Here is a 23,515-nt window from a genome sequence, read left to right as displayed (position 1 = left end):
AATAAGAAATATGGATGACTTGGATGGCTTGCCTTAGAAATCCTGAAAAATTCTAAAGATAAATATTGAATACTATTGTTGTATGAAAAGAATGGCTGGTAGCTATTTTTAGAAGCGCGACGCTTCTCATTATAAAGAGTAGAACTCATCGAAGCATCGCTGGAAAATGTGTACATAGCAAGCTGGAAGGGGATTTTATTGTTTTTTTTGTGTTTTCGTTTTAAGGTCGTGTTTATTTTAATTTTTTAGGAAAGTTAAATAACAATCCTAATTTATTTCGGTGAGTTGCCTTATTTTTTATCATTTTAAATTTTCCACATTTTATAATTTACTGCCTGTTTTATTTTTCAAAACGGTATTGCCTTTGAATGTATTGCGAACCAATAATTGTAAACGATTCAGTTTAGTTTAAAACACCCTCACACACACACATAACTTTTCAGTTTCCAAATTAAAAACTCTTCCAATTTTGTGCTAAAATTGTCTTTTATTATCATATCCGCAATTTGCTTCTAAAATCATTTTATTACAGCTTAGCTTAAAATATTAAAAAATGCTATCGATTTAACATTTCTACATTTAATGACGTGTATCTCTTCTTTTTGTTAATTTAAAAAACTACATTTGGTTCTGATAGTCCCAACACTGATTAACATTTCAATTGTGTTTATTGTGGAATTGCGTTGAAAGTGTTCAGATCTCGAGTATTTTAGGTTTAGGTATCTCCAAAGTTGGCAGCATTTCTCTCCATGAGAGTTGCAGGACTGGGCGCCCGACTAGTGGCCGGACTGCTTCCGGGGGGCGTGGCGTCCGGACTGCAACCAATCGGCACCAGCAGGGGACCCATTGGGCGACGAGCGCGCGGAGCACCACGTGTCCCACGACTCACGGGCATTGCAGTCTTCGAACGCGGTCGTCCAGGTCCACGCTTGACCGCAGAACTTGTCAGAGCTGTGACACTGGGCTGGGCTAGCAGTACGGCAGTTACATCTAAAACGAAAGATTGAAAATGGTAAATAAATAATTATTGCTATGAAATCAGCTCTTGATAAAAAAAGCGATATTTAGAAGGGAATTAAAGAACAAACAATTGCCAATACTTTGGTTTTATTTACTTTTCAATAAGTGGAATATTAGAAATATATAAGTACACCTAATTCTGTTTTTACACGGTAGATTGGTTCCAGAAAAAGTCGGGTAAAAAACACACCGTGCTTAATGGAATAAAGACGTGCAACCATATAAAAAATATTTCATTTTCAAATCGTGTTAAATCCAAATCGTGTAAAAAAGAATTAATACATAGTAAATAAACTAGTTTACCATTTTCCCCTTTTGCTATACAAATATTTTATATTGAATAAAATCAAATTTAATGAATTAATAATTTACTGTCATTTGCAAGAAGAAATTCCATTTTCTATTTATCAGTTTATCTATCTTCTATCCGGTCTGTTCCCACAAATTTCAAGTTTCATGAAAATCTTAATTCTTAAGTCTTATATTAAATTAACAATTAACTTATATGGTTACAAAAACGGACTGTAAAACCATCAGGGCAATCAATTCCTCCCACATTGTTTGATCGAATGAGGAAATTTAAATGAAAGTCCTGGCTAGCTAGCATTTCTCTAAAACATGCCTGCTCTCCCGCAACATTTCAGCAAATTTTCAAATATTTTTCCCACCAACTTCAACACAGCAACTATTGTCGTTCCAGTTGCATGCAAATTTCACAAAAAAGAAGAGAAGAGAAGTGATACAGGAGTCGACAACATTGTCGCTAATGCCGTCAGTGTTTGCCAAGCCACGTTGCTCGTCCTGTGCGCGTATCCTGCACCCCTGCCTGTTTGTTCAACGGATTTGGCAAACAATGTTGCATACATTTGTGCGTAACTTGTGCAGTTTTTAATTGCTGGCACATTGCCAAATGCCGACGCCGACAACATCGTGGTTAAGTGGCATTTATGCAACGTTGCGTATTTGTCGTTGCGATTATGCCTCCATTTGGCATGTGTCGGCAAAGTGTTCCTCTTCCTGTTTTCCTGTCTTCTGTCACGTGTTTTCCACTGACGCCCGCAGCAGTGTGTCTGAGCCGTTTTAAGCCGATTTACGCAATTATCATTTGTCGTTTCAATTTGACATGTGCACCAAAAAAAAAGAAGTTAAAACGCGCACATATTCAACGAAAAATCTCTAGATTTTTCAAAAATGGGAAATTTTCATTCAATTCCGTTATGTGCATTAATTTTTGGCTTTAAACGGTTTTACACACAGGCCCGCATAATTTGCCAAATGGGCAGCTGTTAGTTGTTGTCTCAATTAACAAACATCGATAATTGCAGAAATGTATTTGAATTGGAAACGCGTTTATTTACGTAATTGGTACGTGCTTGAGCAAACACTTTAAGAATTAAATGGCCTATGGAAAATGGCTGGAAAATATTACACTATCTGCCATACAATATGTATTTAAAAAGATGAGACGCGTCTCAGCCAGTTCTGCGCTGTGTTGGTTTGCTGTCAAAAATTTTGGAAATTAAGGAAGCAGACTGGTAACTTCGATCAAGATTGACCACAAAAGAGCTTAAGTCCAGAAGAGGCTGGATCGCAAATAAAAGACAAGGGATTGAATTTCCATCTGCGAATCATTGGCAAAACGGAATAAAATCGACTCATTTCTGTAGATGGAAAATGGGCTGAAACACTGGATTCGAATCTCTAGTGTTAACAATGAAACCGTTTGAGACTAGTAATTGCCAAGAATCGACCGGATCCACAAAGCATTAAAGGTCTTAAACCTTCAAGCTAACATTTACAGATTATCTCCCACCTTTTAAAAATAAATTAATGAAATGCAACGTTTTGTTTTATAAAATAAAAAGTATTTGGATGAAAGTATTATGACAAAAGAACCGATCAAACGATCATTATTCCCGCCTGATCAACATTTTTAGGCAGAATATATTTCGGAATACAGGGTGCGTTATATTTTCTGAAACTAATGTGCAGCTTATATAAAAAATTAGGTTGTCTATATCTCGGAATTAGCTGATTCAGCCAAATTTCTACTTTATTTTTCACCTATTTTTTTTAAAGGAACCTATTTTCCATCTGCCATCAGAGTATAGCAAATTTGTATATCTTTTGATTTCCTGCATTAAACAGATTAGTTTCAGCGAAAAGTTTACAAATAAATTCTAGCATTCTTAGAATACAATAATCATCTGCTGCAGTCCCCTCTCCAAAGCACACTTTTTCTAATCATTTCGGAGCATTGGAAATTCTACCGTTAGCTCAAAACACATTCCACCGAAGGGCGATTTCAATCAACGATAAGAAGCCAGATGTAAATCTTTAAACAAACATTTAACTTGACTTGAGCTCTCATAGCAGGGGTAGCCAATAATGCCCCGAAAAAAAAGGGAGAGCAATGAGATATACACTTGTGGGGGGAGGGGGGAGAAAAGTGCAGTTAAATAATAAAAGTGCTGTGTTTCAAGCCGCAAAAGGCATGCGCTAAAATTGTCACGTACTACAAAAGTTGAACCCCAAAAACATAATGCGGGCACGGTACAAAAAAAGGAGGAAGAAAAGTAAAACTGAAAAAGAGGGGGAGCCGCAACCACAAAGCGGTTCAGATAACGCTTCTCAAGTGCTCGATTGTTCGTTGTTGCGAGGGCGGCGGTGGCGGTATGGGGGCGGGGCTGTACTTGAAGGCTTGCCGGAAATGTGAAAGAACGCCACGCTGCAGCGCGATGCAACAAACGTGATTATGACAACGATTAGTGAGACAAGTGACACTCAAAGGTAAGGGTTCTTACACCCCACACACCATGAAGCATGGACAACAGTCTGATATTTGTAAGCATAAAAGAATTAAGCATTATGCTTTGAAGTAGTGTTTTAAAATAATTTAAAATTCATTTTATGTAGCCATGGTCTGTATTTTTAGGAGTTCTTAGGACTTACCTTCTTCGTTGGCTGGCATTTGTGTAGCGCCCTCAACTTCCGACTGCGGCAACGGCGAGGTTCCTGTGGAGGTCGGCGTCAGGACACGCTGCAGCGATCCATGCCCACCTCCGCGTCTGGTGCTGCCACGTGGTCGGCCGCGTTTCGTGCCGCGCGGATGATGGCGTCGCCGGGCTGGCGAAAAGCTGCTAAAATCGTTGAGGAAGTCTGCAAACGGCAAAAGAATAATGGTTTTATTGATTAATTACGAACATGCTTCGATTGGTTTATGTTTATGGTTCGAGCCAAGCAGCTGGCACGAAGCAACTGGCAACTGTTGTCCGCTCGCCCGCAAAACAAACATAAAAAACTCAACGACTTATTGTCGAAAATTGTTACATTTGCTTTTTCTTGGCGACGTTTGTGCATTTCCATTTTCCTTCTACCGCACATTAATCTAATTTTTCTATATTCTAGCGCTGGCATAAAAATGCCGTAAAATTTCATTTCAACGCTCTGTAATTATTGGTGTGTGTGTGTAAGATGGCAGCGGGATGTGCGCCTTGTGTTTGATAAGGATCTGTGGCAGACACTGTGCGCGGTTTATCTTCTTGAGCAACAGAAAAAAGTGGTTAAGGTGCGCGTTTATGCCTTTGGAATTACTCCTTACTTCCTTCCTACTTAATTACAGGGTTTTTCAAGGTTAGAGTCGCTTCAGATCGTTCATGATTATACAACACTAAGAGTTTTCTAAGCTCTTCTTTCTGTTTAAGAGTTTTTAAAGCTAGAATCGCGTCAGATTACACAACACTGTAGCTTCCTAAATTTTAAAAACCAAAATTTGGGGAACACTTTATTTCCTAAAAACCTAGTATATTATAATTTATGTCTTATTTCATTTTTATGATTTTCTTCAGATAGCTTGAGCTGGTGGTCTGGATTAACGGACTAATTAAAAAATCTTCTCTAATAAATTTATTTTGTTTTACTATTTATTTGTATAGTATTGAAAAATGTTCCCTTTGAACTAATCGTAAAATCGTATATGAGTATGATATTTTTCCCATGAGATTAGGATTAAGTTTTCATTTTAGTAAATTTATTGGAAAAAGATTAAAGATTAGTATTTATGTTTTTCATGTTTCCTACCTAGCTGTTACATACAGGGTGCGCCATCTTTTATGTCGGTATGTAAACATTGAATATCTTTGAAAATAAACAACCGATTTTCAAGTATGAGATATTTTTATTTAATATGGTTCTGCACAATTTCTTCAGACTAATTTTTGAAAACAACATCAATCAAGTCAATCGGTTCACTAATGACAAAGTTATTCAATATTTACATACCGACATAAAGGTGGCGCACCCTGTAGTTGCTGCCCTACTGTACTTAATAGAGCATTCAGAATCCTCTCACTTGACTGCCGTCGTCATAACATTTGAATTCAGCTTCTTGACACATTTAACTGTGTCATGACCATATTTGATTTTTGAATGTGTTACATTTCAAACAAATTCTCAAGCTAACTGATGAGAATTCCTTTTTGTAGTTGTTGTCGTGCGGGGAGAACAGCAACAACAACAACAACAACAACAACAGCAGGAGCAGTAGCAGCAGCAACAAGAATAGCAACAATGTGAATGTGCATATTTTATTTTGAGTGGCGCACTCACTGGTTTGTTTACAATGTTTGTTGCTGTTGCGATTTTCGGTGGCAGTCGTTTTTTTCCCTTTTGCTTGCGGCAAACTTAACTGTAAATCGCATAAATAAAACAGACTCGAGCAACATTCATAGCAAAACAAAAAGTAACCAAACTGCAACACGACAAGAAGCAGAAGAAGCAGCAGCAGAAGAACTACAAGTACAACAGCAGCGACCGACTGACGACAATAGCAACAATGTTGCTGTTGTTGTTGCTACTGCAGATGTTGCTACAGCCACTGGCGACATTGCCGTGGCGCTTGCTATTTTGGTATGCAACACAAGTGCAGCAACATCATCATCATCCGCAACAACAGACGCAACCGCATGATCGACATGGTCGTCCAACCAACCACCACCAGCGATAATCATGTAACCAAAAGGTTGCAGCAACCGTCAGCAACAAGAATTGTTGGTCTTTGAGGAATTGTCAACAACTTTGTTGCCAGTGCTTTACAGCTCTTGTACAGTTTTATTTTCTCTCCTCCTTTTTTAATGAGTCGCTTCAAAGCGAAATAAATCAATCGACTTACTTAGTGCTGCGACTGACCCTCTTTTATAATTCCACTTGCAACTAAAACTGTGTTACAATTGCCAAAAAAAAACAAAACAAATGAATTCCTTTAAAGAAACAACAACACTGCAGAGGCAGCACGTGCTAGTTTATTGAATTTCATTCGGTTCGGCATAAGTTTTATCAATAATATTCAATCCAAAAGTGAATCCTTTTTCATACACAGCCAACACACAGCAACAACAAATACTATATATATGCGACTTTTTGGCAATTCGTTGCTGTTGTTTTTTCTATACTTATGTATTTCGGTCAAATGTAACGGCAATGCAGCAACACAACACAATATAATAAAACATTGGCAAAGTTTCGTTTTTTAGCATATTTCGCCTGTCAACACAAAAAGGGGGGGTGGAGGTAGGAATGTAAAGCAAAACGTAAAGTTCAATGCAAATGGCCGAAAAAATAGGTCGTAAGACTTTATGTTGAAATGTGGTGTTCGAGTTAAACTCAAACATAGCTCTGTTAGGCATTAAAAATATGTCAAAAACTGAGTTGAAATATTGAACAAATTATAAATTAATGATATTTCAAAGAGTCTACACATGTTGGCAGTTTCTTCTAGTCTATCATTTGATTGTCATCGTATTATTCTAGTGTTATTTCAATTATACCAAACAAGGGAAAAAATCTGGTCCCAATAATTATTTCAATAATCAGCGAATGAAATTGTTTTTGAATTCTTTCTTAAATGAAACAAACAAAAATTGAAGTTAATCGACTGAATAATGCAGATTTTGCATACAAACTAGGGAGTCCGTTTTACTCCTTTTGGAGTGTGAATTTTCTTGCTGCTCAGCTATACTGAGATATTAAACTTGTATCCAAATTTTGGCTTCACAGCTAATACCTCGATCTGCAATCAGTGCGTAAGTCTGAAGAAACTATTTCATATATACTAACATAGGTATAGTTTTATATTATTAATGCATAAAATTAGGGTAAAGCTGAGGTTTTTTAAATGAAATATGACAACATAACTTAAGAAATTAATAATGTCATCTTCTCCTGAGATTAAGAAATGGTTTTCCATTTCAAAAACGAAAAAAATGAGTTTCATTTATTGTGGGAAATAGTAAGTAGGCTAAAAGGATTTCCTTCATTTCGTTTTACCAGTTGTTTCAACGCCAGCTATTGGAATGGCCTGGAATTCAAGTTCAAATTATATTATCGAAGCACCATAGAAGTATTAAAGCTTTTTTAGCTGAATGGCTTTAACTGACTTTTTCGCTGAATTTTTTTTTCCAATACAGCTGTAAGTCTATTTCATGTTATAGTATATTACAACTTTTGCATTTAAATGTATGTTGCACGCAAATGTTTGCTCCTTTTTTATTTCAGTTGCAACCATCGTTATAAATAACAAATATGTTTGTTTCTCCTTTTACTGGCAACAACGATAGTTGTTGTGGAACTGCCGCCATTCTACCATATTGCACAGGAGCACGATAGAAAAGTTCAGGCAACTGCATGGCAATACATATCAGATAGTATATGGAAATGCAACCAGAAATACCCGTAAATTCATGCATGTGACTAAAGCTGAGCAGGCTTAAGAAAAAGAGAAGAATATCTTTAAGATGCACAAACAGGCAGCCAAAGCAAACTTCTTTGGGCATGGAGATGCGCGTATAATCGGATTTTACAAATCATTCATTCAATTATCTAATTGATTTGACTGATGATCATTTTTGAACCTTGATCCTGCCCTGCGCTCAACATCGTTTGCGGCCAACAACCAAAGTCAATGTGACGCATGTTTGTTACGCTTCATAAGCCACACGGCACAGCACAGAGCGGCACAGAGCGGCAGAAGCCGAAGTGGCAATCAAAGCCGTTGCTGCAGCAGCAAAGACTCAAGATGTGAGCGCTCTCCACTACTGTGGCAATATCTTATTCACCTTTGACTGTGCGACCATGACTGTCTTCTTTGTGCAACGCTTGGCTGGCAGGCGGCTGTGCGGCTGGACGGCTGGGCGGCTGTCTGGGCAGCAGCAAAAGATTTGGGCGCTTAGATTACTTTGCGCAACTTTGGCTTGACGGCTCAGCTGGCTACTGTTTTTGCTTGGCTACAGTGGAAGTCCCTCGTACAAGAATTATTTGCAGAGACCGGCTTTGTAACAAAGTCTTAAGTAAAGCGTTTCTCTATCAATCATTGCTAATTTAGGGTACGCTGATTAACTGAACAATAGACTTTTTACAACAAATTAGTTAGCTTTGATTATCCAGTCCAAAGGTGGGTGTTATGCCTTCTTCTGCATCTATATCTCCCATATTGCCGATGCAATGCAAATAAAGTCGATAACTCAAAAACAAATATCTCTATTATTCATATAGACATATTTCTATTCGATGGAGACGGAAATGAATTGTAACTTATTAACCAGATACCTCGTTTACTATCAATTGGCATGTGCAGTTAAATAGATTTTTTTTAATAGAAAGTGTATTCATTTTCTATTAATTTAATATATTGATAATTGTAGATCGATAGATAACTGTATTGTTGACAAATTCATTCCTTCAATTCAGGAAGCAAATTATCAAATTGTTTCTTAATACTTTTTTAAACAAAAATATTAAACCGAAGAAGAAAAATAATTATTATTTACGAAAATAAATTCAAAAATTATTAAAAATAATATACGCGTTAAAAAAAAAGGAATGAAATGTGCAAAAATATACGTTTTAGATGTTTGACAGTATGAACGTCTGGATTTTCGAAAGCATAGCAGCTTTAGCTTCAGAACTTGTTTTACCAACTATTTTTATTTATGGTTAATGTATATAAACATTTGGGTTTTAAAAACATGCGATTGTGTAAAGGACATTTACTAATAGGGGTACATTCTGGATATCGTTATATACGAATTGTGTATGGCTCCTGTTTTCGTAGTTGAAAAAGTGACAAAAGTGATATATAAATTGCAATATTAGATTGATGAGTTTTACAATTGAGTGTAACTATATCCTGTCAGTAGCCCAAAGAGTTTAAGTTTCGGTCGAGTTACGCACAATGAAAAATAGCCTTCGCTTTTCTCCCCATCGTCCAGAGAGTTTCAGAGAGTTGATTAGAAAAATAGTTGCGAACAGTTGTTTTATCTCCCATCTAACTATCATTAGAGAAGTCCCACTGTACTCGCATGTGTGTGTCTAAAGAAAATAAATTACGTTTTTGTTTGCATGTGAGAATAATTCTTAATTTGTTAGCGGGGATTTGCGCTGGCTTTAAGCACATGCCCAATGCCATTTCGTATTGTCAACTTTACAGTTGTAATTGCTTGGCGATTTGTAAAAAAAAAATAAAGAATATAGGAAAGACGCACACTGCAGTTAAGTTGTTTGTATTTGTTTTGTCATTAATTAATACGCAATATGAGAAAGCCGAAGATAGCAACCCAAATCTTAAACTAAAGCCATGCTTACAAACGGGTTTACCAATAAATAATAGGCTTCTGCAACATGCTTTGGGGCCCCAATTATAAATAGAAATATTCGTAGTCCGGTCTCGAGACGGGCTTCGCCAGATAAATAAGACGTATCTGGTGTAGGCGCCAGCCGCGTGGTGTAAACTTTTTTCGCGGTGGTGGCGGCACCTCCAGCGGCAATAGGGTCTTTGGTGGTATCTCACAGTGTGGTGGGAAGGGCGGCGTTACGCGCGGATTGGCCAAAGTTAGGATGCGTGGAGAGGGCCGAAATTTTAGAGCTCCTGGCCGTATGGGAAAACGCAAATTGGACCAAAATTCATTCTCCACATCTGGATTGACAAAACATTTTGGCTTCTTGACCAACTCAAACGGACGCCCCTTGTCATGAAGAGGCGGCCTTCCCCAGACTATTACGGGGGAATAGGTGGGCTTGTCATAAATATATTCATGCTTTTGATTCTTCTTGCGCTCGAGCGGTTTCGACAGCTCCTCCATTTTGTCAAGGAGATCGGCGAGTTCCTTTTTAGGGGGCGTACGGCCACATGGCAGATAATCAGCTTCACACGGTACCGGCAATGGGGGATATTCTTTTTCTTTCGGCCTCGCTTTTGTATCGGCCCAGGCACAAAATCGTTTCCAATCTTTCTTCTTCATGGGACCGGGTTTTTGCCATGGCGTTGGCTCCTTCACTACCTTGGGCCTAACGCGTTTGATGGGCTTGGAGTTGCGCTCACACCAGGCGTACCATTTGGGCATCGGTTTCTTTTTTTCCTCCGTAGAAGCCACATAATCAACACCACCATCGTGTGTGTTGTGCACTATATTGGTGCTCATGGCTTAACTTGGAATTTACAAAATGCTTACTTGAAATTTTGTACCAATTGTTAAAAATATAAATTTTTAATTTTTTTTTTAAATTGTTTAATTTGATGTTGTTACGGAAAAAACAAAACTGTGACTAACCGGAATGGTACGACGGGCAAGGCAAGGCATGTTTTGGCAATTCAATACAATATGGAATATTATTTGAAACATTTTTTAGATAAAACCATGAAATAGAATGAAATATAATGGAATCGAACAGAACACAGTGGAATATGTATAATAGAGGAATACTATTAACTAGATTGAAATGTAATGGAATAGAATGAAATATATTGGAATAAAGAGAAATAAAATGGACTAGAACGATCTACAATGGAATACAAGTAGATTGAACTGTAATGGAATAGAACAAGATGAAATAAAACAAAATTCTTCGCTTTCATTAAATATAAAAGCTAATTTAAAGACGCGAAGAGAACATTAATTTGTAAAGAAATTCCAAATTTTTTACAATTTCTGATTCTGCAAGCTAATTGATAATGGAGAATATATAACTTTCATGATATTCTAACTCATCTACAAATTCTAATCGTACAAGCTAAGTTATTGTACAATATAATTAAGACACAAGAGATTTTTAAGAATCTACAAAAATAATCTATAGATCAAAACTGTTGAAGATATTTCCTGAAAGCTCTACAAGTAGTCGGCAATAATACTGCTTGTATTAAAACTGTCCGTATTTATTAAAAAAAGAAACGAAGTGTACTAAAATATTAAAAATGTCTAGTGTGGCAGCAAATCCATAAGCAAGCGACGCTACACTGCAAAACAATTTGCTCCTTCACACTCATATCAAAAGTGATTGGGGAAATTGCTTAACAAGGTAGCGCTACTTGCTAATTTCCGCAGAACTTAGTTGTAACAACATTCATACGGATCATACTCATCACAATAGGAATCTTCCTCGCACTCGCCATACATTTCAGCCAGCTCGGCCAAGACACGAGCATTTGGCTTGGACAGATATTGGAGTCGCTGTTGATGATCCCGCCATTGCCGGGAGTTCATGCGTTTCCGTTTCGGCATTTTCACCTCCTCCTTCTTTGGAATACACTGTTCGTGTAGAGGTTTCGTTGGATACTGTTTGGGCTTGGCCAGTTTTACGATTCTTTTGGAGGCCGTTGCATGTTGGGCACGTTTCGAGACGGGGAAACGCAACTCTGACCAGAAATCGGCCTCGAGCTCCTCGTGCTGGAAACAACAGGGTACCACAGGCTTACAAACTGGCCGTGTGGGCTCGGGACGACGAGGTCGCAGGTTCTTTGCACTCTGAACAGGTCGATAGGGATAGTCTTGTGGACAGGAGGGTTCAACCTTTTGACGCGGCCAACGCGGTGTGCTTAATGTGGCCAAAGATGTTGGCTTGACTAGCGTCTCTTCACTGCATTGGGCTCTTGGCCTTTCAGAGTGGTGCTCCTCTGGTGGGAGGACAAACTCCACTGGCTGGGCATTCACCATCGCCCATTTGTAAAACTTGATCCAGTCCTGGCGTCTCATTGGGCCGGGCTTTTGCCAACGCGTCGGCTCCGGTCGGGCAGGCGGCAGAAACCTGGGCTTGGGCCTCGAGTTACGCTCACACCAATCGCTCCATGGTGGTTTCCGGCTACCGCTGCGATTGGAGTGGAGACTACTGCAAAACTTTGACATTCTCTACTAGGAATTTTGTGGGTCGTAGTGGGCCGAAAAGTTTTGAAACTGGTTAAAATGATGTTTCAAGAGTTTACGCTTAAATTTATAATTGTGGCTTAAATAATTTTGTGCTAGAGTTTTGGTGCTTTGTATGCGTTGGCTTTTAATCATGTTTGTCAAAGATTGTTGGATTTCAGGCAGGAGAATAATATTTTGTACAATATTGAGTGTTTAGCTTCGAAGTTAACGCAGAAGTCATGGTTTACTATATACGAGTGTTATGTGTTTCTACATCTATTCAAACATTTAGTTCTAGACAAAGTCTTTTACAGCAGCTATGTGTCTTTAATTTCATATTGTTTTAGGATTACAAATGACTTAACAATGCTATCCCTAGGGAGTTTAAAAGCATTCGTTGCTGAGATTTAGAATTAGCCCGAAATGAATAAAATCGACAGATTACAGATGTTTCCAGAACACATGTTTCTGAAACACATTTTTATAGAAAATATCTTTCTATAGCACATCTTCCTCGAGCACATCTCTCTAGAATTTATCTCTCTAGAACACATCTTTCTGGAACAGAGCTCCCTAGAGCACATGTTTCTGAAACACATCTGTTTAGAACACTAATAACATGGTTGATGAAAACAAATAACTCTAAATTTGTATAAAGTGAAATTGTAAAAAGAAAGAAGGATCTCTATCCAAAATATAAGAAAAATATAAAGTTTTTAAAATACAAGGAAGATACAAAAGTTGAAAGTGAAAGAAGAGAATTGGTTGAGATTCTCAGAAATATTTTGACCATAAAGCGATTAATGTAAAAAAATCTATAAATCTAACTATAAGAACATATTATGTGGCATCAGAACAGTTGTGAAAAGTTAAAATCTTTACCATTCGAATGTTTATTTAAATAATACTTAGAATCTGAATATAGGAAAATAAAAAGTTCAGAGAAACACATTTATTGCAAAAAATATCAAGAAATAAACTGAAGTGCTTAAATTTGTGATACGTTGTGCCGAAATAATTAAAACTATACCAATAAATTATCTTAAATGGTCCAAGTTTCTTACATATGAGAATGAACTTTGCATTGTTTCTTAAAAACTAGACGCCAGATATAGCAGTGATTATTTGAGTCAATTGAAATAAATTTAAAGATAAAATAGAATATTCCTCTTATAAATACTTATTTGTCATGTAATTTCTATAGTTCCCAAAAACGTACTAATCCCAAAAGATCTGCTTCATTGCCGTTGAAAAATGTTTTCTGCGATAGTTGACACTTTTGGAAAAAAATAAAGAATCCAATTGTGTAAAATACATTTTTTACCCAATTCGAATCCGGGCAGCTGCCTGTGCTGGTGAGGGTTGTGTTGCATTAAGCAAATGTACCGTAAAATTAGTAAAGTATAGTATGGTTGGGTGTCAATTTCACACATGTTATGAGTACTTTGCGGTTTCGGAGGGTCCTGTTCCGGCTGTGCAAAGCCAACAGGAAATGCCGCTGGAATGACTTCAATGCCAAACAGCATTCAGTGTGAGCATCATTTGAAATTCTTGCGGCATCGTTGGCTCAACGCTGACGCCAAACGGAACGCAATATACTATACTAACAACAGTAAGAGCAGAGCTAGACAAAAATCGTGGTAAGAAGACGACGACGACGACAATGGCGATGACGGCCAAGTTAGAAACTGGCGACAACAAATCATGACAACGGCAGCGTACAAAATGCCGACGATGGCGACAACAACAAGCTCTACGAAGCGGTGGTGCAGTGTGGTGCTGGCACGGCTCATCATCAAATGCAACACGCGGCTGCTAGCCGACCGAACGCGGCTCTTGATGATAATGAAGATGGGCGACAATGCCAGCGACTATGACGATGACGATGTCGACGATGACGACGAAGACGACGTCGCCAGCGCCAGAGACGACGACGAATGTTAGAAAGGTATGCCCGCAACGACAATCAGGAGAGGCAAAAAGTGCGATCAATTGCAATGCGCACCGAATTTCAATTGGGGAAACCAGCCAAGAACCACAACAACAGCAAGAACAACAACAATACAAGTAATGGATGGAGCAACGAAATGCATTCGAGAAATACAGTTGCTATTGATGACGACAAACAAACACAGTATTGGACTCACTGGGCAGGCGGCCCGATGTTGGACATTCAGTCAGGCAGTCAAGCAGTCAGGCAGCTAGCCTATGAAAGGAATTGGGTTATGACCTCAAATGCGTGTTGCGCTTGCCGCAATGGCATATGTTGCACTTTGGCTGGCATTGACGCCATGATTGAGCCGTTTTCATTGTGACTTGGCCACAGGCCAATCAAATAATGATCATTTCAATCATTTGCTTGAGGCTGAACAATAAGATGAAGCTAGAGTATTTATTGCAGAAAATTAACATCAATACGAGGAATACCTCTTGACGAGGCAAGAACTTATTGGCCAAACAACTAATAGCGGATATTACACAGGCACCCACAAAATATCTGATAACGATTTGATGTCGAAAGAATTAATTCATTTATACTCGAAGACTATGAATCTAGCAGTTAGGTGAAAAAATATATACAAGTATGTGAGAGCCTTATTTAAACACTATGGCTCCCATAGAAATATACTTTTTCTATTAAAACAAATCGAGAGTTTATGCCGCAAAACACTATTTATTCAGAAAATGAAATATGCCGTGAAGAAAGCATTTCAAAGCAGAAGGATACGAAATTAGACTACTTTTGCGATGAATTTTAATTGGAAAATTAAATAAATGTATGATTGTTATGGAAACTTAGGTAGGATCAATATAACTGCAATACTATCGATATTGTCAGTAGTTGGTGTCGGAATGATTAATACTATCTAGAGGTTTTCCAACAGAGGTAAAATTCGACACAACATAGACAAATAAATTTCGATTATAAGAGATCATAATTTCTGATTTTTATGTATCGATGGTCTTATACAAGTAAAATAACCAAACTAAACTACTTAGTTATCCAGATTCCCCCAAGCCCGAGAAAGGACAAGTTAGTATTTTTCTTGCTATAAGTGTTGTTTTCATAACTCCCGTTATTCTTGACATTACATCCCGATCACCGTGATGGCTCAATTTTAAGAGAAGTTATAGCAATTTACTCATAGACTCTTCATAATATTTTTAAGAGTAGAGTCAAAAATTATTCCAAAAATTGTTGAATAATTTAGCTTCCAGCGATTATTACAGAACACCTGCCTATATAAATACAAGTAAATATATATATATTTTGTCTACATTTAAAATATTGTTTTACAAGGCCTTATTAAAAAAGCCATCTGCTGTTTTTTTGGGCTTCAAGAAGTCTAAAAATGTCGTTTTTATATAAGGTATGTAATAATTCATCAGTCAGGCCCCCTTTCTTTTCAACGCAAAAAGTTCAAAAAAATAAAAATAGTATTTTGATTACATAACTGAAAATTAAAGTGCATTCCATTATCGAAATTCTACATTATATGGATGCCTGAGTCATTACGCCCAACATTTCAAGCCAACAAAAATTCTTTCCTTTGAATTAAAATTATGCGCTTAGCAATCCCAAACATTCTATTGAATTTGCAATTTATTTGCAGTTGAGCTTTTTTTTTTAAATCTACCTATACCACACATACATAGTATAAATATGATTAACCAATTTAAGTCAAAACCACTTTAATTATATAGTTTTATAAATCAAATGGACAAGTGGCAGGCAGCCCCTATCCCCGCCGTTCCCCTTCAGCAGCTCCGATAGAAGTTGTTGGAGGCACGTACGCTTATTGGAGCTCAGTTGGGCGCTATGGGGGCCAATAAGGTGTAAATTTATGCCCCAACAGCAGCAGCACCAGCAGCAATAGCCGTGGTAGCAACAATAACAACAACAACAACAACCACAGCAGCAGCAATGCTGTGCAATTTATTGTTAATTTCTATAAAAGCGCAGCAAGACGCACATTTTTCGTATGCCTTTTGATTGGCATTTGAGTGTTGCGATTATAGTATATAATATATTATTATTTTTTTCTTCACATGCGATCGTGTAATTATTTGTTTCTGTGTGAATTTTTGTGGCCCATAAGCGCGTTTTTGTTCGCAGTTTTGATTTGCTGTTAAGATTGCAACGTAATTGTAACTCATGGCTAACTTGTATTCTATGAGATACATTTTTTGCTTCGATTCTTTGGCAGAGTTAATGTGAAGTTTAAGTAAGCTCGCATGTTTACAAATGTTTCGCGTTTGTTCGCTTAATTATTTATATGTAACGACATGTGTATGACAAAGTGGACAAGGATCAATGACAACAACAAGAAGAACAACAGCGCCTAATTAATATTGCATGTAAATGTTAAACATTTCTCGATTGGGTGTAGCAACAAACACTTCAATATTTGGCCCGAAGTTTCAAGTATTGGCATTCGTGAAAGTAGCTTGTGTAAGGCAGTAAGGAGTAACATTTTTAATTACCACCATTAAATGGCACGTGCCACGCGGATAATGAAATTAAATAAAATCAATTAAGCAACAAATAGTTGAGCAGTTTTTCTCATGTTATACAACCATCATCAACTGGAAAAGCCCAAAACACGCAACTGCCAAGATGATTTGTGAACTGAATCGACAGCGCACTTGTAACTGGCATTGTTGCCGCTGCTCGGTGCAAAGAAAATGTGGAAAATTGCCCGCAAATGCTGGAAAAATGCTGTGGCAAGGAGACGGAAAAAACAAAATGCAGCTGCATAAAATTAAACGAACAAAAAAATGTGAGCTAGGAAAAACAGAGCACCACATCAAGTGTTTATTGACGTTTGTCTCGACAAATGAACTGAGCTAGAAAATCAAGTGATTGGGCTGCAGTTTTTAGGTCCGACTAGCAAAAAGGGAGCCTCTGAAACATTAATGTATTACTGAATTGTTATAGAAACTTAAGTAGGATCAATATAACTGCAAAACTATCGATATTGTCAGTAGTTCGTATCGGAGAGCCTCTGAAACATTGAGCTTATGGGGAATGGCACAGAATTCTCTTTACATACTCTTTTTGCTGTGAAATAAGCCTCTGAAGCATCGAACGTATCAGGCATGGCACAGAAATCTCTTTCAACAAAATTCCAAACCAATTCCAAACCGTGGGTGTTTTATAAAGCTCATCCTATTGGTTTCATCTGTTCTTGGGAAACAGCACAATTTTTTTAAAAAAGTCTACTCAATATTCAAAGAGTTGAGTTTTATTTGCTTATAGAATATTGTTTTTCAATAATATTTGAACTTCATCTTAACCGAAAAAAACAACGCACTAGAATTGTTTATAACAAGTTGCGGTACAAAGAATTGAAAAGGTTTCTATTAAAAAAAATGTTAACGCAAAGAGACTGTTTGAGCAAATCTAGAATAAAAATCACTGTATTGAGAAGGAAACTGGACGATAAAGGCAACCCAAGATCCAGGACCATCAAATCATAAATAAAGAATTAGTATAAACAAAAATATCTTTAGTCCTTCATACCACAATTCAAAGCTTTATCTACGAGCATGTTCCAACACTTCTAATTTCAATTGCAATAAGGAAGGACAAAAGAATTTTTATATTATGTATCATGTTACTGATCCCAAACTTTACTTATTTGGTAAACAAACAAAAAAAAAATTAACAATGTCGGCAAATAAATGTGCATTATTTGTTATTTAATAAGACAAACTTTGATTCATTTGCTTCAAAGCAGACCATTTCGCTTTGATTCATGTACAAATCTCATTTCAGCCATAATAAACAGCCCATAAATGTCAAGATAAATTACGAAACCAATGCAAGAAAATGAGGGAAGCAAAAACAAATCAAGGCTTTTTATGTAGTCGCAGCACGTGAAGTCATTGATTAAATTAGTAAATGTTTTTGTGCACATTATCAAAGGCGGGCAGATAGGCTCGCAGGCAGGCAGGCAGACCCTGACTAACAAAAAAGAAATGGCATAGAAAAAATATTTATGAGCGCTTTGGTTTTTGTTTTTATTTGTTTGTTTTTTTACGCTGCGGCCTTTTTAATGTAAACAAAAAAGGCGAGCAAACAAACAAACAGGCACTAGGAAAAGCAAAATCAATAGGAAACCACAACAACAGCGACAACAACAACAAAAACAAATACGTCCAAGCCTTGCCTACATGCTTGACTGACAAGCGCGCCCCATTGGCCAACATAATCAACTTGTGGCAATTTCCAGGCAGCCAACAGACTCTAGACTGCAGCGTTTTATATTAAATTGGGTTGCGTACGATTTAAATTGAAATCGAAGCCAGACAACAAATGGCTGGGAAATGTTGAGCAGCAAAAAAAAAAGAGCTGCCAGTTGCCAGCTAAATGAAAATGTTATCAGCAACAGCGACAAGGAGAAAAATTTGTTCGTTGCGTTCGAAAATTGGAATGAACAGCCAATCAGTGAGCAAACAATTTGGCCAAACCACTCACAGATGGCATCAAAGTGGCACACGTTGTTGTTGTTGTTGTTGTTGTTGCTGCTGTTACTGCTGCCACTTGTTGTCTCGATTTGGCATCACATTTTTGTGTTGCCTACTTTTCAACGTCTTGTACTTTCAATTGCCTTTAATTGTAAAACAAATTTCAAATGTTTGCTCAAGATATTCAACATTTTCGAATGCAAATCGCATGCAGACATGTAGCAGTTGTTGCTTTTATTTGCGCAACAATTTGTTGCACATCCCACATGCGATTGGCAGCAGCGGCAGCAAAAACAACAACAACAACATACAAGCCAGCAACTTGTTTGCAAAGCCACAAGTGCCAGACACGTTGGCTCGATGTTGGCTTAATGCATGCGATTAAAAATTGTAATATGATTGCATAAATTATGAAAATGGTTTGAGAGAAAACTTACATACAAAATCGGCAATTTCGAAAGATCCAACAATCAACATCATTGTTTTTGTTATATTCATCTGATTATATAGTATATATATAGTATTATAATAGCGGAGCACTTACTCATTGATTCTGGACTCTCGCCATCCACCACCAAAGCCTCGTTATCGGAATCTTCGGTCTGTTGCACACAAGTCGCGCCCGGCACATAAGTCTCTTGGCTAGTCGCTTGATTATTGCTATCTGTTCCGATGCTCGATGTGGATGAGGTAATGCCCACATCTATCGAGTCCTCGTCTAGTTCCTGTTTGATTCGCTTGGCATTCGAACTACAACTGGCCACATCGTCCTCGGCCGCATTAACTGTTGCTGGTATGGTGATGCCGCCCGGTTTGGTTTCCTGCAAATGAAGGTCAATAAAAATATAGGATAGGATATATTATGTATATAATATTTCGACTACAAATAAAATCAATTAGCATTTTTATGAGCAACGGAAATGTGATATCTGCCGCTTCTTATCTTACATATAGCCACATATTGGTCACCCTCTAGGGCAAGTAGCCTTGGACAGTCTTATAATTTATGTGCAGCTCTAAAACGGTTGGTAGCTCTTCTTGTTCCTGCATTTTAAACTCATTCATGCCAAACTTTTACGGCAAAGAGTCGAGGAACGCGTCTGGGTCTTGAATTATGGCCCTTGTCTAGGGCGTGCTTAGGGTTTGGTCGTGTTAAAAATGGGCCGACCAGGCCGTGTTTTCAGAGGGTGCGCGATTAATTGCCATGCTTGAGGAAATGCTTTGGAAGTAGGGTAAAGAGTTTTGCATAAATTTAGCACAGATTTCAAATGGATAGCGGTAGATAGGTGCACAGTAGCCAATTAAGTTGGGCTACCACAACATGTTGTGGGTGGCAAGGCAAAGACAGGAGGGTTTAGAAGTAAGGAAGAAAGTAGAACTACTGATCTAATGATTTAAGGGATATTCATTTTTGTGAAATGTACTAAAATTATTGAATTGCTAAATAATATTTTCTGTTTATGACAAATTATTTCTAGGGTTCTTATATGAAGACAAAATGGAAAAATTATCAAATGATTTTTTTACGATAGCAAAATAATAAATGTATTTATAATTAGTTGCCCCAAGTGTACATATTTCTCTTTCTAAAAAATATTAAATAAATTTAATAAACTTAAATGCCTTGAGACAGAAGTTATCTTTATGTTCCATGTTTTCATACATTTGGCAAAAAGTATTAATAAAAGTATAGGTCAACTTTTAAGGAACACCCTTTTTAATATAGTTGCAGAGCCACCATAATAGCAATATTTTGTAAGCGATAGAAAGACTTGGTCGAAACATTGTATTGTAATATTTAGAAACCGTAATATTTATTGAGGAAACTATATAAATCCCTAGCACCTAATGACACCACGCTAAACTTTAGACTAATGTTGAACTCTTTTGAAACACAAAATGTGAACATTTAAAGTATTTTTCCATAAATCACAAGTGATTTTATAATATATTGCAAATCCCCGATCATACACACACATATATAGATAACTGTTTATTGCACTTAACTGAACAATGTGGGACGATATGAGGAGGACTCAGTTCATTAAATGATATGATTGCTATAAGTGTATGTGAAACCGTTGGAAAATTTAATAAACAACTGCGACACAGGCAGAAGAAATCAGTTCCAAACGAATAAGTCTGTCAAGCGGCAACAAGTAATACCTATGGCCAATGCACTTAACCTCAAACTTGAAACTTGAACTTCAACGTAAATGAATTGACAGGCAGACATTGCCTTAGCAATGAGACAAAAACATGGCTGCGTGCCATAAAAGTGGACTCCGATGTGGCATATGCAAGAGTCGGTCGGTCGGTCGGTCGGAGTCGTCCGTTGGCCGCCAACCGGCGACCGGCCGGCCGGTAAAGACCGCTCCGGTAGTAAGTAGAACCAAAAACAGAGAGAAAAGACGCAACAGACCATAATCAGTGTTCCATTGAACGCACAAAATCATTTAGCGAAACCGAAAAGAAGCAACAGCAGTGGGAGAAGGTGAAGAAGCAGAAGTTGAAGCATAAGCAGAAGAAGGAGAAGAAGAAGAAGCAGAAGCATCACCACCACTGGAGGAAGAGTCGAACTGCACCCCACAAAAGCACTTGAAACTGTTTTGTTTTTGTTTTTATTTTTTTAAGGTCTACTCTTTGTGTGTGGTGCGAGGAGCAACACCAAGTAGGGTAAGCAGACAGAGTAAAGTGTTTGCTTTTGGTCATCATACATATAAAGGTGTAGGTATAGATATATAGCTATAATAGGGAATAGAGATGGAACCTATAAACGCCACGTATTTCGGACAGATAGAGCAAAATATTTGATTGTGGTCATCATACTCGTATAGAAAGAATAGTAATGAAAGCTAGTAAGTTGTTTAAATATTAAATCGGATGCAGATGTTTTTTCAGCTAATGCTTGGGAATAAAACAAAAATTTATAAAATCTGCACTGCAACAAAATTTTTAAAGTGTTTACATTTCGAATGTTTTTTATTTTTTTATGGAAGGAAATATGTTGTAAAAGACACTAGAATACTTTCTTTAATAAAATGCGTTATATAAAGATTGTTAATATTTGTTAGATGTTAAAAATTATATCTCAGATGTAGTTTCTCATTAAATTATTGATTAGATCTATCATCATTTGGCTAATATTGATAATGTTATCAGATAATATTATTACAAAAAAAGTTGCCTATAACCTTTTTTTTTAAGTTTTAATGCAGTAAACAATCACTAGCTTTTTTAAGATTTTTAAAGGAGGACATTAGAGGCTACTTTTTAAAAGTTATAGCTAGTTAACTAATTTTAAAAAGATTTAGAATTTTTGGGTATGAAATGAGGTCACAGGCATTGAATTTTATGAAACTAATAGATAGCAAGAAAATTAAGTGTTAGTATGGGATTTTTTAAATAAATTTCCTCCATCTTTGTTCTATATTAGAAATTGTTCCTTCACTCATAAATGTTTAAAAAAAAGTATCTATTTAATAGAAAAGGTCTGAAATCTTTAATTGATAATAGAAACGGACAAATTTATGAGCCAATTTTTCGTGAATAAATTAAATGAAAATTTAAGTAACAGCATTATTTGGGCTAAAAGCGTAATAAGACTCTATAGGGAGAAGAGAAAAGTTCCTGTTCATGATAATTGTCAAACAGTGACGGTTGTGTAATAACATTAACAACATGCGTTACGGTGCTTTTTTTGCTCTCTGTAGATATTCACGCTTTTCACGCTTACGATCCCATATCTAGATGGGGAACACAACACTTAGATGAATGAATATAAGCAAGAAATGGCAACGGCAGCACAAATATGGCCAAAGCAGTAAGTTCAAAGCACGCTACGTAGTAGACCAAGACCAACGATGAGTTGAGAGTTTTGTAGCAAATTGAATTGTCTTTGTTGTTGTTGCTGTTTTTGTTGTTATTGTTGCTGATGTTGCATGAATCACGTGACCATGACCACGAGGCAGCAATGACTAAGAACAGCAAAGCTCGTAACAACCAACATACAACCAACGACAGGCTCAACGCTGTCTCGCCTCTGCTCTCTGTATATGGCGAACGCAATTTGAACTCCACTCGGAAGATCATTTACTTTCATTAAGACTAAAATGTTGTCGTTGTCGTCATCATTGTCGTTGTTGTTGTTGTTGCAAGTGCTGCTGCAAGTGCAGCATTGCTTGCTTTCTGCTCTTTTGCGTGTAACAAGTGTAAACTTGGTCTAATAAGCGGCCATTAGTCGTCGACGTCGTCGTTGTCGTCAGTGTTGGTAAACGTAAATGGATCATGCGTGAAAAAGTAAGCTGAGTGGAGATTTCTATGCCAGATAAAGAGCAGCCACAACGGAAGTCTTTAAGATTTACGCGCAGCTATTTGCATAAGTTGTTTGTATGTATATTTGTGTGTATGGGTGTAGTTGTGAGTGTGTGTGTGTGTGCCTATTAATTAAGCAATTAGCTGCCCTCATTTGGGCTACGCGCTTACCTTATTTGGATTACGCCGCTTGCGTTCACTGCCAGTTGTTGTTGTTGTGGCTGTCATCACAGGTGAGGCTGAATTTGAAGGCTCCCGCTTGCATTGCAGCTTAGCTTCCTGGCGATCTGCAAAAACAAATTTTAAAAATGTTATCAAATGCATGAATTAGCGAAGAAAACAATTAACCATTCAATTTTTTGCCACATATTATGCGGGTTTTATCTAACTTTATAATGCGTTACAATTTTCTCATCAATGAAACCATTAATGCGGATTGATTGTTTTTTCAGCTAAAGCAATACATAACTAACTTTTATGGCTTTTATTTATTATGTATATGAAAAATATCAGTATTCTCCTATGTAGTAGAAAAT

General features: G+C 37.2%; 3 protein-coding genes across 4 annotated transcripts in view; all 3 read right to left on the bottom strand.

Annotated features, from left to right (window-relative positions):
- Nucleotides 1-467: 467 nt before the first annotated feature.
- Nucleotides 468-23,515, bottom strand: part of LOC115624352 (chromatin-remodeling ATPase INO80) — a 49,675-nt gene continuing 26,627 nt past the window's right edge. The window contains exons 12-15 of the mRNA XM_030519010.1: nucleotides 23,151-23,266; nucleotides 19,210-19,486; nucleotides 3,973-4,179; nucleotides 468-990 (exon numbers count right to left, since the gene is read on the bottom strand). Of these exons, the coding sequence (XP_030374870.1) occupies nucleotides 716-990; nucleotides 3,973-4,179; nucleotides 19,210-19,486; nucleotides 23,151-23,266 (875 nt within the window). The 3' untranslated portion in view covers nucleotides 468-715. The remainder of the gene's footprint in view (nucleotides 991-3,972; nucleotides 4,180-19,209; nucleotides 19,487-23,150; nucleotides 23,267-23,515) is intronic.
- LOC115624359 lies at nucleotides 9,560-10,558 on the bottom strand. Its single transcript, XM_030519019.1, has one exon. It carries the CDS (start codon nucleotides 10,491-10,493, stop codon nucleotides 9,711-9,713), a length of 783 nt encoding a protein of 260 aa, XP_030374879.1. The 5' UTR covers nucleotides 10,494-10,558; the 3' UTR covers nucleotides 9,560-9,710.
- Nucleotides 11,207-22,750, bottom strand: LOC115624358. 2 transcript variants are annotated; one of them, XM_030519018.1, is made up of 3 exons: nucleotides 22,746-22,750; nucleotides 18,440-18,442; nucleotides 11,207-12,150 (listed from the first exon to the last, which is right to left on the bottom strand). In XM_030519018.1, exon 3 carries the CDS (start codon nucleotides 12,042-12,044, stop codon nucleotides 11,400-11,402), a length of 645 nt encoding a protein of 214 aa, XP_030374878.1. In that variant the 5' UTR covers nucleotides 12,045-12,150; nucleotides 18,440-18,442; nucleotides 22,746-22,750; the 3' UTR covers nucleotides 11,207-11,399. The 2 variants fall into 2 exon arrangements, with proteins under 2 accessions (XP_030374878.1, XP_030374877.1); XM_030519017.1 differs by lacking the exons at nucleotides 18,440-18,442; nucleotides 22,746-22,750 and having other exon boundaries at nucleotides 11,207-12,434.

The sequence above is a fragment of the Scaptodrosophila lebanonensis genome, unplaced genomic scaffold, assembly GCF_003285725.1.
Source record: "Scaptodrosophila lebanonensis strain 11010-0011.00,11010-0021.00 unplaced genomic scaffold, SlebRS2 tig00000053-arrow-pilon, whole genome shotgun sequence".
Taxonomy (NCBI): Eukaryota; Metazoa; Arthropoda; class Insecta; order Diptera; family Drosophilidae; genus Scaptodrosophila; species Scaptodrosophila lebanonensis.
This window is presented reverse-complemented; position numbering and strand designations above follow the sequence as displayed.

What these genes read in the sequence shown, in the direction of transcription:
- LOC115624358 (XM_030519017.1), bottom strand. Translation starts at nt 12,194, where the DNA reads ATGTCAAAGTTTTGCAGTAGTCTCCACTCCAATCGCAGCGGTAGCCGG.
- LOC115624359 (XM_030519019.1), bottom strand. Translation starts at nt 10,493, where the DNA reads ATGAGCACCAATATAGTGCACAACACACACGATGGTGGTGTTGATTAT.